The 13,533-nt window shown below is 42.3% G+C and overlaps 1 protein-coding gene across 2 annotated transcripts in view; it reads left to right on the plus strand.

Moving 5' to 3' along the window:
• LYST (lysosomal trafficking regulator) overlaps window positions 1-13,533 on the plus strand; it is a 604,516-nt gene that overhangs the window by 128,935 nt on the left and 462,048 nt on the right. For both annotated transcript variants that reach the window (XM_069769439.1, XM_069769441.1), the window contains exon 6: window positions 7,075-7,236. In XM_069769439.1, the coding sequence (XP_069625540.1) occupies window positions 7,075-7,236 (162 nt within the window). The remainder of the gene's footprint in view (window positions 1-7,074; window positions 7,237-13,533) is intronic.

Here is a 13,533-nt window from a genome sequence, read left to right on the forward strand (position 1 = left end):
GTTTTTATAGCGAAAAAACGTGAAAAATCTGCAATGTGTGCACACAGCCTAAAAGGAAATATACAGCAAAATGAATACATCTAAAAATAAAATAAAAACAGAACATCTGGAATAAAAGGGGAAGCAGAATGGGAATAGAAATGAGGAAAAATATTTACATTGGTACATGCATTTACAGGAAAGAAGCGACACAGAGTGTCTTATTCAGACCTTTGGGGTCGTTATGTCAAGTGTCACTATCCATTTCCCATTGGGCAAGGAGTTTTTTGGTTTTTTCTCCTCTGATTCCCATATGGATAGTGCCAAAACCCCTAACCTTGAATGATCCAGGGTCACCGTTATTATAAACCTTAAAATGGCGCGGGATTGTTTTGAGATCAGAGAAGTCGGCCACTGTCTTGGCCGTGTCAATGTCCCACACCCGTATTCGAAGTTATCTAGATGTTAAGTTTACATACACCAGTGGGGCAGCGGAGGGCATTGGCGCCGGCTAGGCAGTAGCCACATTTAAAAGCATCCCAGCACTGGTCTTTTTGATCCAAAACGGTTGGATTTGATCGTGTAGTGACTTTTTACAAAAGGACCATTGATATTTTTAGATCTCTTCGATGTCCTAAGCGGAAAGTTGCCCAATAGGGGTCCCAGTGAAAGGGTTATGTCTTAAGTTTGGCCCAATGTTTGGCTAGGATGTCCCATATACTTGTCCACTCATGATTAAATGTAGATATGAATCTAATTTTATCAGTACCTTTGCCCATGTGTTTCTTTTGATAGAAAACATTGTTACAAGGTGTCGTTCTTGCTCTGTCATAGCCACGTTTAATACATCTATGACTATAGCCTCTATTTTTTTAGATCACTGGCTTGTATCTCAGATTTATCATCTGAGGAACAGATCCGCCTCATTCTTAGAAACTGTCCAACCTGGACAGCCCTAATGGTGGCTGGATTGTCAGCAGAGTCTGCATATATCAGGGCATTAACTGAAGGTTTACTGTAGACTTCAGTCTGTATACACTGGTTCTCATCAATTTCAAGAATGATGTCCATGAAATCGATCTTTTTAACGCTATGGTTATATGGAAATAAACAAGCAAAAACTAATACATATAAAAGTAAAATAAAAACAGAGCATCCAGGCTCTGCGTCCCCCACCTTTGGTAAGGCTGGTTTCACATTTGCGTTTAAAAACACAGCGTTTTAAACGCAAACGAATTTGGTGAAAAAACGTGTTTAAACACGTTTAAACGCTGCGTTTTTTAGGCGCATGCGTTTTTGCATGTTTTAACACAAACACGGCGTTTTGACGCGTTTACATGCATTTTTTTACTGCGTTTGCGTTTTTGAAACGCATGATGAGAAGTGTGTGACAGCTGCCAATCATCAAAATCAACTAGAAAACCCACTATAAACAGAAATACCTAGGGTTAGGGTTAGGATCCCTAGTAACCCTAGGGATCCTAACCCTAAAACACAAATACTAACCCAAACTCTAACCCTAACACAAACTCTAACCCTAACACAAACTCTAACCCTAACCCTAAAACACAAACTCTAACCCTAACACAAACTCTAACCCAAACTCTGACCCTAACACAAACTCTAACCCTAACACAAACTCTAACCCTAACACAAACTCTAACCCTAACACAAACTCTAACCCTAAGGCTGTGTGCACACGATGCAGATTTGGTGCAGAATTTTCTGCATAAAATCTGCACTAAATCTGCATCTCCTGGCAGAATCCGCAGGTGCGTTTTTTATGCGTTTTTTATGCGATTTTTACCAATGGATTTCTATTATGGAGGGGTGCAGAAACGCTGCAGAACTGCACAAAAGAAGTGACATGCACTTCTTTGAAATCTGCAGCGTTTCTGCGCAGATTTTTCTGCACCATGTGCACAGCTTTTTTTTTCACATTGATTTACATTGTACTGTAAATCACAGTGCAGTTCTGCAGCGTTTCTGCTGCAGAAAAATCTGCTGCAGTTCTGCACTAAATCTGCATCGTGTGCACATACCCTAACACAAACTCTAAGGCCATGTTCACACTTTGCGGCGTCCCTCTGCGGGTTCTCCCGCAGCGGATTTGATAAATCTGCAGGGCAAAACAACTGCGGTTAACCCTGCAGATTTATCGCGGTTTGTTCTGCGGTTTCGCTGCGGGTTTCCGCCTATACTATTGATGCTGCATATGCAGCATCAATAGTAATGTTAAAGATATTAAAAATTGGTTATACTCACCCTCTGATGTCCGGATCTCCTCGACGCTGCACCCGGCGGTCCGGTTCCAAAGATGCTGTGCGAGAAGGACCCTTCGTGACGTCACGGTCATGTGACCGCGACGTCACCGCAGGTCCTGGTCGCACAGCAACTCTGACCAGACGGCCGCGTGCAGCGCTGAGACTTCAGAGGGTGAGTATAACATGATTTTTTATTTTTATTCTTTTTTTCACCCCAAATATGGTTCTCGGGGCCTGGAGGAGAGTCTCCTCTCCTCCACCCCGGGTAGGAACCGCACATTAGCCACTTACTTCCCGCAACGTGGGCACAGCCCCATGCGGGAAGTAAGCGGTTCAATGCATTCCTATGGGTGCAGAATTGCAGCGATTCTGCACAAAGAAGTGACATGCTGCGGGTTTTAAACCGCGCTTTTTCCCGCAGCATGTGCACAGCGGTTTGCGGTTTCCATAGGGTTTACATGTAAATGGAAACGCTATGGAAACTGCTGCGGACCCGCAGCATCAAAATCGCGGCGGTTCCGCGGTAAAAACCGCTAAGTGTGAACCCAGCCTTACCCTAACACAAACTCTAACCCTAACCCTAAAACACAAACTCTAACCCAAACTCTAACCCTAACACAAACTAACACAAACCCTAACACAAACTCTAACCCTAACACAAACTCTAACCCTAACACAAACTCTAACCCTAACACAAACTCTAACCCTAACCCTAAAACACAAACTCTAACCCTAACCCTAAAACACAAACTCTAACCCAAACTCTAACCCTAATCCTAACCCAAACTCTAACCCAAACTCTAACCCTAATCCTAACCCAAACTCTAACCCAAACTCTAACCCAAACTCTAACCCAAACTCTAACCCAAACTCTAACCCAAACTCTAACCCAAACTCTAACCCAAACTCTAACCCAAACTCTAACCCAAACTCTAACCCAAACTCTAACCCAAACTCTAACCCAAACTCTAACCCAAACTCTAACCCAAACTCTAACCCAAACTCTAACCCAAACTCTAACCCAAACTCTAACCCAAACTCTAACCCAAACTCTAACCCAAACTCTAACCCAAACTCTAACCCAAACTCTAACCCAAACTCTAACCCAAACTCTAACCCAAACTCTAACCCAAACTCAAACACAAACTCTAACTCTAACACAAACTCTAACCCTAACACAAACTCTAACCCTAACACAAACCCTAGGGATCCTAACCCTAACCCTAGGGATCCTAACCCTAACCCTAAGGATCCTAACCCTTAGGGTTAGGATCCCTAGGGTTAGGGTTGGGGGGTGGCTTATCAGTGTGTATTCTTGTGTTTTTCTATATAATTGCATGCAAACGCATGTGCTTAAAAACGCATGCATTTACATAGACATCAATACGTTTTTTTGCCGCAAAAAAAGCATGCGTTTTTTTGCCACAAAAAAAAAGCCGCTAAAAATTACTACATGTTGCATTTCTGCAACACAACGCATGCAGAGAAAAAATGCATGCGTCGTCAAAACTTATCAAAACGCATGCAAAAAAAGCATGCGTTTTTAATGTTAAGTATAGGGAAAAAAACGCATGCGTTTTTTTGCGCAAAAACGCAAAAAAAAAAAACGCAAATGTGAAACCAGCCTTATACAGTGGGGCAAAAAAGTATTTAGTCAGTCAGCAATAGTGCAAGTTCCACCACTTAAAAAGATGAGAGGCGTCTGTAATTTACATCATAGGTAGACCTCAACTCTGGGAGACAAACTGAGATAAAAAAATCCAGAAAATCACATTGTCTGTTTTTTTAACATTTTATTTGCATATTATGGTGGAAAATAAGTATTTGGTCAGAAACAAACAATCAAGATTTCTGGCTCTCACAGACTTGTAACTTCTTCTTTAGGAGTCTCCTCTTTCCTCCACTCATTACCTGTAGTAATGGCACCTGTTTAAACTTATCAGTATAAAAAGACACCTGTGCACACCCTCAAACAGTCTGACTCCAAACTCCACTATGGTGAAGACCAAAGAGCTGTCAAAGGACACCAGGAACAAAATTGTAGCCCTGCACCAGGCTGGGAAGACTGAATCTGCAATAGCTAACCAGCTTGGAGTGAAGAAATCAACAGTGGGAGCAATAATTAGAAAATGGAAGACATACAAGACAACTGATAATCTCCCTCGATCTGGGGCTCCACGCAAAATCCCACCCCGTGGGGTCAGAATGATCACAAGAACGGTGAGCAAAAATCCCAGAACCACGCGGGGGGACCTAGCGAATGAACTGCAGAGAGCTGGGACCAATGTCTCAAGGCCTACCATAAGTAACACACTATGCCACCATGGACTCAGATCCTGCAGTGCCAGACGTGTCCCACTGCTTAAGCCAGTACATGTCCAGGCCCGTCTGAAGTTTGCTAGAGAGCATTTGGATGATCCAGAGGAGTTTTGGGAGAATGTCCTATGGTCTGATGAAACCAAACTGGAACTGTTTAGTAGAAACACAACTTGTCGTGTTTGGAGGAAAAAGAATACTGAGTTGCATCCATCAAACACCATACCTACTGTAAAGCATGGTGGTGGAAACATCATGCTTTGGGGCTGTTTCTCTGCAAAGGGGTCAGGACGACTGATCCGGGTACATGAAAGAATGAATGGGGCCATGTATCGTGAGATTTTGAGTGCAAACCTCCTTCCATCAGCAAGGGCATTGAAGATGAAACGTGGCTGGGTCTTTCAACATGACAATGATCCAAAGCACACCGCCAGGGCAACGAAGGAGTGGCTTCGTAAGAAGCATTTCAAGGTCCTGGAGTGGCCTAGCCAGTCTCCAGATCTCAACCCTATAGAAAACCTTTGGAGGGAGTTGAAAGTCCGTGTTGCCAAGCGAAAAGCCAAAAACATCACTGCTCTAGAGGAGATCTGCATGGAGGAATGGGCCAACATACCAACAACAGTGTGTGGCAACCTTGTGAAGACTTACAGAAAACGTTTGACCTCTGTCATTGCCAACAAAGGATATATTACAAAGTATTGAGATGAAATTTTGTTTCTGACCAAATACTTATTTTCCACCATAATGTGCAAATAAAATGTTAAAAAAACAGACAGTGATTTTCTGGATTTTTTTTTCTCAGTTTGTCTCCCATAGTTGAGGTCTACCTATGATGTAAATTACAGACGCCTCTCATCTTTTTAAGTGGTGGAACTTGCACTATTGCTGACTGACTAAATACTTTTTTGCCCCACTGTATATGCCTCCCCCAACTCTATATTTATGCCATCTTGGTTGTATTTAAATATTGATCTATGGGTTGGTGGTGTGCTTCTCTTGCCCCCAGTACAACTCATGTACATCTCAAAAGATGTGTTGTGCTTTTTCTTGTATGCTTCAGGCTGGACTCTACTTGTTTGTCTTTTACACACCATTTTCATGTTTTCAACATTTTCATGTTTTTTATGATTTGTTCAATAACGTACTATTTTACCTTTATACTCCGTTTCCTACTATGTTCATGGTTTCTATATTTGTATATGTATCACCTTGCACATAAATATGTTTCATTAAAGATGTATGCAAGTTGCCACTTTAGAGGATTTGAGCTCTACTGCCACCTACAGAAAGTAGCAATCCTAAAAGTCAATATCGACCCTTTAACGAGCTTTGACACAATAAGCGCGAGGATAAGTGCTAACCAGATACTCTATTTGCATAGATATGTGTTCTGGTTTTTGCTCTTCCACTGTGCAAAGGAAGAAATCTGACAGTTGCATTGTAAGGCTATGTGCACACGATGCGGATTTTGCTGCGGATCCGCAGCATATCCGCAGTTGTGGGTCCGCAGCAGTTTCCCATGAGTTTACAGGACAATGTAAACCTATGGGAAACCGAAAACGCTGTGCCCATGCTGCGGAAAAAACACGCGGAAACACAGCGGTTTACATTCCCCAGCATGTCAATTCTTTCTGCGGAATCCACAGCGGTTTTTACACCTGCTCCATAATAGAAAAACGCAGGTGTAAAACCGCAGTGGAATTCGCACAAAAACCGCGGTAAATCCGCAGGAAAAACGTGGTGTTTTTGCCCTGCGGATTTATGAAATCCGCTGCGGAAAAATCCGCAGAGGACCATTCTACATGTGCACATACGCTAAGTCTCTTTACAGTGGCATGTCAGGCATGTCACTTCCCACATGGAGATATGTTAATCCTTAGTCTGAGGCCTCTCACCCAACCAAATGAGACCTTTTTCTTTGCTCTGAGTAGGGGCAAATATCCTGAGGCAAGAAAATCTGGTTTGGCTTTTATCCTAAGTCTTGTGGTAAGGCTTGATTTTGACTTTTAGGATTGCTACTTCTAGTAGATGGCACTAGAATTGAAGTCCTCTTCCTCTCTGAAGAGGCAATTTGCATAGTATACTGGAGTTGTAATGCATGGTCTAGAGGTCTCCTTTAAACTGACATTTCAGTCCTATCACTCTGCACAAAGGGAGACTCCTTAGATCAGTGTTCCCCAACTCCGGTCCTCAAGAGCCACCAACAGGTCATGTTTTCAGTTTTTCCTAAGTATTGCACAGGTGATAATTGCATCACCTGAACAGGCTATAATTCCATAACCTGTGCAATACAAAGGAAATCCTGAAAACATGACCTGTTGGTGGCTCTTGAAGACCGTAGTTGGGGAACACTGTCTTAGATAATAAAAAATGGACATGTGTGCCTTTACAGGATAGGGATCTAGCATTCTCTGAAATCAATATAAAATACAGTTAATTGTAAGATGAAGTTAGAAATTAATGGTTTGTATTCCGTATATTAGTTCAACTTTAACAATCTCCACTTCTCTTGTAGAATATCTCTGTCCAACATATTATTCTTAGAATACAGGAGCTACTTGCACATTCAAGAATACTTGAGACAAAACTTTCACCTCATATTTTTGATAGCCTTCTACAAGTGGCTGTGTCAAATGTTCCTTTACTCTCTGATCCATATGATGAACAAAGTGAAGAGGTAAGTGGAATCAATAGATTGTAAAAAATATATACTGTGTATGTATATATATATATATATATATATATATATATATATGCTAAAAAAAATAAATGGGACACCTAAGCAACAGAATATAACTCCAAGTAAATCAAGCTTCTGTGAAATCAAACTGTCCACTTGGGAAGCAACACTGTTTGACAATCAATTTCACATGCTGTTGTGCAAATGGAATAGACAGCAGATGGAAATTATTGGCAATTATCAAGACACACTCAATAAAGGAGTGGTTCTGCAGGTGGGGTCCACAGACCACATCTCAGTACCAATGCTTTCTGGCTGATGTTTTAGTCACTTTTGAATGTTGGTTGTGCTTTCACACTCATGGTAGCATGAGACGGACTCTACAACCCGCACAAGTGGCTCAGGTAGTGCAGCTCATCCAGGATGGCGCATCAATGTGAGCTGTGGCAAGAATGTTGGCTGTGTCTGTCTGTCAGCATAGTGTCCAGAGGCTGGAGGCACTACCAGGAGACAGGCCAGTACACCATGAGATGTGGGGGGGGGCGTAGGAGGGCAACAACCCAGCAGCAGGACCGCTACCTCAGCCTTTGTGCAAGGAGGAGCACTGCCAGAACCCTGCAAAAGGACCTCCATCAGGCCTCAAATGTGATTGTGTCTGCACAAACGGTTAGAAACCGACTCCATGATGATGGTCTGAGTGCCCAACGTCCACAGATGGGGGTTGTGCTCACAGCCCAACACCTTGAAGGACGCGTTGCATTTGCCACCGAACACCAGGATTGGTAAATTCGCCACTGGCGCCCTGTGCTCTTCATAGATGAAAGCAGGTTCACACTGAGCACATGTGACAGACGTGACAGAGTCTGGAGATGCCGTGGAAAGCAATCTGCTGCTTGCAACATCCTTCAGCATGACCGGTTTGGCAGTGGGTCAGTAATGGCATGGGGTGGCATTTCTTTGGAGGGCCGCATAGCCCTCCATGTGCTTGCCAGAGATAGCCCGACTGCCATTAGTTACCGAGATCCTCAGACCCCTTTTGAGACCATATGCTGGTGCGGTTGGCCCCGGGTTCCTCCTAATGCAGGACAATGACAGACCTCATGTGGCTGGAGTGTGTCAGCAGTTCCTTCCAAGATGAAGGCATTGAAACTATGGACTGGCTCACCTGTTCCCCAGACCTGAATCCGATTGAACACATCTGGGACATCATGTCTCGCACCATCCACCAAAGTCACGTTGCACCACAGACTGTCCAGGAGTTAGCGGATGCTTTAGTTTAGGTCTGGGAGGAGATCCCTCAGGGGACCATCCTCCGCCTCATCAGGAGCACAGACAGGCGTTGTGGTGAGGTCATATAGGCGCATGGAGGCAACACACACACGCAGCTGAACATCATTTCATCAAAACTATGAATTAACACATGTGGAATTATATACTTAACAAAAAAGTGTGAAACATCTGAAATTATGTCTTATATTCTAGGTTCTTCAAAGTAGCCACCTTTTGCTTTGTTGACTGCTTTGCACACTCTTGGCATTCTCTTGATGAGCTTCAAGAGGTAGTCACCGGGAATGGTTTTCACTTCACAGGTGTGCCTTGTCAGGTTTAATAAGTGGGATTTCTTGCCTTAATAATTGGTTTGGGAGCATCAGTTGTGTTGTGCATGTCTGGTGGATACACAGCTGATAGTCCTACTGAATAGACTGTTAGAATTTGTATTATGGCAAGAAAAAAGCAGCTAAGTAAAGAAAAACGAGTGGCCATCATTACTGTAAGAAATGAAGGTCAGTCAGTCCGAAAAAGTGGGAAAACTTTGAAAGTGTCCCCAAGTGCAGTGGCAAAAACCATGAAATGCTACAAAGAAACTGGCTCACATGAGGACCGCTCCAGGAAAAGAAGACCAAGAGTCATCTCTGCTTCTGAGAATAAGTTTATCCGAGTCACCAGCCTCAGAAATCGCAGGTTAACAGCAGCTCAGATTAGAGACCAAGTCAATGCTACACAGAGTTCTAGCAGCAGACACATCTCTACAACAATTGTTAAGAGTAGATTTTGTGCAGCAGGCCTTCATGGTAAAATAGCTGCTAGGAAACCACTGCTAAGGACAGGCAACAAGCAGAAGAGACTTGTTTGGGCTAAAGAACACAATGAATGGACATTAGACCAGTAGAACTCTGTGCTTTGGTCTGATGAGTCCAAATTTAAGATCTTTGGTTCTTTCTGCAACGCAGAAAAGGTGAACTCATGGACTCTACATGCTGTTTCCCACCGTGAAGCATGGAGGAGGAGGTGTGATGATGTGGGGGTGCTTTGCTGGTGACACTGTTGGGGATTTATTCACAATTGAAGGCATACTGAACCAGCATGGCTACCACAGCATCTTGCAGCGGCATGCTATTTCATCCGGTTTGCGTTTAGTTGGACCATCATTTATTTTTCAACAGGACAGTGACCCCAAACACACCTCCAGGCTGTGTAAGGGCTATTTGACCAAGAAGGAGAGTGATGGGGTGCTATGACAGATGACCTGGATTTCACAGTCACCAGACCTGAACCCAATCGAGATGGTTTGGGGTGAGCTGGACCGCAGAGTGAAGGCAAAAGGGCCAACAAGTGCTAAGCATCTCTGGGAACTCCTTCAAGATTGTTGGAAGACCATTCCCGAAGACTACCTCTTGAAGCTTCAAGAGAATGCCAAGATTATGCAAAGCAGTCATCAAAGCAAAAGGTGGCTACTTTTAAGAACCTAGCATGTAAGACATATTTTCAGTTGTTTCACACTTTTTTGTTAAGTATATAATTCCACATGTGTTAATTCATAGTTTTGATGCATTCAGTGTGAATGTACAATTTTGATAGTCATGAAAATACAGAAAAATCTTTAAATGAAAAGGTGTGTCCAATGTACTATGTGTGTGTGTGTGTGTGTATATATATATATATATATATATATATATATATATATGTATATATATACACACACACACTGTGTGCAGAATTATTAGGCAAGTGAGAATTTTGACGGTATCCATATTTTTATGCAGATTTTCCAACTCCAAGCTGTATAAACTTGAATGCTTATTGGTTTGAAGCATATCAGATGATATGTAATGAGAGAAAGTGTGGCTTGACGGGGTTGTCTTTTCAAAACTGATAATTTTAAAGTCACTGAATGCAGACCTATTAATCCCCCCAGCTCATGAATTTTGCGCTGTGGGGATTTGCCAGTTTCATACATTAGGTTATGCATACTCCCGGCCAATGGGCACAGCCTCGCTCCATAGTGACTCTGCTGGCCAGTGGACGTGGCCGACTAGAGGGCGCGGTCTCACTCCATACAAGTTTAAAGAGAGCGAGGCTGCACCAGCTGGCCAGAGGTATGTATAATGCATACATACCCTCTGATACCCGGTCTGAAACTGGCAAATCCCTGCAGCGCATAGTATGTGCGTTGGGGGGATTCTTAAGTCTGCAGTCACACCGAGTGACTGCAGAATTATCTGTTTTGACCAGATAAAGATATCAACACCCTTTATCAAGGTGTTCAGAATTATTGGGCAGCTTGTATTTCTTAGGCATAATGGGCCAAAAAAGAGATTTAATTGACCTGAAAGGTCAAAAATTGTTAAGCTTTACAGAGGGATGCAGCACTCTGGAAATTGGTAAGATATTGTGGCATGACCACCAAACCATCAAAAGTGTTGTTGCAACTAGTCAAGTGTCTTAAAAAACGTGTTGAGAAAAAGACGGCCATTAATTGCCAGAATTGCCTTCAAACATGAAGTGATCAGGAACTTATTATCCATCAATACTGTCATATTTCAAAACTCTAGCCCCCCTTATACCCAGAAGTATAAGGTGTTCAGTGCTCGGAGACATGGCCAAAGTAAGGAAGACTGATACCTAACCACCATTAAGGAAGACTTAAGTTGAAATTTCAAGACTGGCTGGTCTTTGAAATATCTGAAGGCTATTTGGACTTATGAGATTGGAGTGACTCTTTACAAACCAAATGAATGAGCGTGTGGCTGGATGAGTAACGGGCACAGACTTCCACTTCGATTCAGACGCTTGAAAGATGGACTACAGCATTTATACTGTTAACAGAGTGTGAGGGCTCTCTCTTTAACTCCATTGGCACTTTGAGATCTTGATCTTGTGGTCCTGATGTTTGCCATGGCAATTCATAGTCAAATAACTGTCTTAAAGTCTGCCGGCTATAGTGACCTGTTCAGAAGTTAGAAACATTTAGGGTAGTAAATATACATTTCTTCATTCCTGTTCTGCCACTTTGCATTTATTCCTTAAAAGCACATTAAGGGTTAAGGCTAGGGTCACATTGCGTTAGGGCAGTCCATTTAGCGCATAGCGCTACGGACTGCGCTAGCGCAATGTTCCAAAAGGGATCGCATTAGCCGATCCCGATAGCAAGGAACGGACCGCAAACGCTGCAAGCAGCGTTCACGGTCCGTCACTCAAATGACGGCACATCGCTAGCGCACGCCCAATGTGGGTGTGCGCTTCAATGGCGGCGTTAACGGACTACGTTACACCGCGTTATGCCGCGGTGTAACGTAGTCCGTTAAATGGGGTCACATAACGCAATGTGACCCTAGCCTAATAAACTACCTGAAAGCAATTTTGAATATGTTGAGGGATGCTATTTTTTAAAAGGGTATCACTTTTGGGGTTTTCAAGTATATAGGATCCCCAAAGTCACTTAAAAACTGAACAGGTCCCTACAAAAAACGTTTTGCAAATTTCCTTGAAAAAATAAAAAATGACTGCTACATTTTTAACCCCTTAGTGACAGAGCCAATTTGGTACTTAATGACCAGGCCAATTTTTGCAATTCTGACCACTGTCACTTTATGAGGTTATAACTCTGGAACGCTTCAACGGATCCCGCTGATTATGAGATTGTTTTTTCGTGACATATTGTACTTTATGTTAGTGGTAACATTTCTTCGATATTACTTGTTATTATTTATGAAAAAAACGGAAATATGGCGAAAATTTTTAAAATTTTGCAATTTTCAAACTTTGTATTTTTATGCCCTTAAATCAGAGAGATATGTCACGAAAAATAGTTAATAAATAACATTTCCCACATGTCTACTTTACATCAGCACAATTTTGGAACCAAATTTTTTTTTAGTTAGGGAGTTATAAGGGTTAAAAGTTGACCAGCAATTTCTCATTTTTACAACACCATTTTTTTTTAGGGACCACATCACATTTGAAGTCATTTTGAGGGGTCTATATGATAGAAAATGCCCAAGTGTGACACCATTCTAAAAACTACACCCCTCAAGGTTCTCAAAACCACATTCAAGAAGTTTATTAACCCTTTACGTGCTTCACAGGAACTGAAACAATGTGGAAGGAAAAAATGAACATTTAACTTTTTTTTGCAAACATCTTAATTCAGAACCATTTTTTTTATTTTCACAAGTGTAAAAACAGAAATGTAACCATAAATTTTGTTATGCAATTTCTCCTGAATACGCCAATACCCCATATGTGGGGGTAAACCACTTTTTGGGCGCACCGCAGAACTTAGAAGTAAAGGAGCGCCGTTTGACTTTTTCAATGCAGAATTGGCTGGAATTGAGATCGGACGCCATGTCACGTTTAGAGAGCCCCTGATGTGCCTAAACAGTGGAAACTCCCCACAAGTGACACCATTTTGGAAACTAGACCCCTTAAGGAACTTATCCAGATGTGTGGTGAGCACTTTGAAAGCCCAAATGCTTCACAGAAGTTTATAACGTAGAGCCGTGAAAATAAAAAATCGCTTTTGTTTACACAAAAATGATCTGTTCCCCCACAAATTCTTATTTTCACAAGGGTAACAGGAGAAATTAGACCACAAAAGTTGTTGTGCAATTTCTCCTGAGTACGCTGATACCCAATATGTGGGGGTAAACCACTGTTAGGGCGCACCGCAGAGCTTGGAAGAGAAGGAGTGCCGTTTTACTTTTTCAATGTAGAATTGGCTGGAATTGAGGTTGGACGCCATGTCGCGTTTGGAGAGCCCCTGATGTGCCTAAACAGTGGAAACCCCCCACAAGTGACATCATTTTGGAAACTAGACCCCTTAAGGAACTTATCTAGATGTGTGGCGAGCACTTTGAACCCCCATGTGCTTCACAGAAGTTTATAACGTAGAGCCGTGAAAAAAAAAAATTGCATTTTTTCTACAAAAATGATCTTTTTGCCCACAAATTTTTATTTTCACAAGGGTAACAGGAGAAATTAGACCACTAAAGTTGTTGTGCAATTTCTCCTGAG

This window comes from Ranitomeya imitator, chromosome 5 (genome assembly GCF_032444005.1).
Source record: "Ranitomeya imitator isolate aRanImi1 chromosome 5, aRanImi1.pri, whole genome shotgun sequence".
Classification (NCBI taxonomy): domain Eukaryota; kingdom Metazoa; phylum Chordata; class Amphibia; order Anura; family Dendrobatidae; genus Ranitomeya; species Ranitomeya imitator.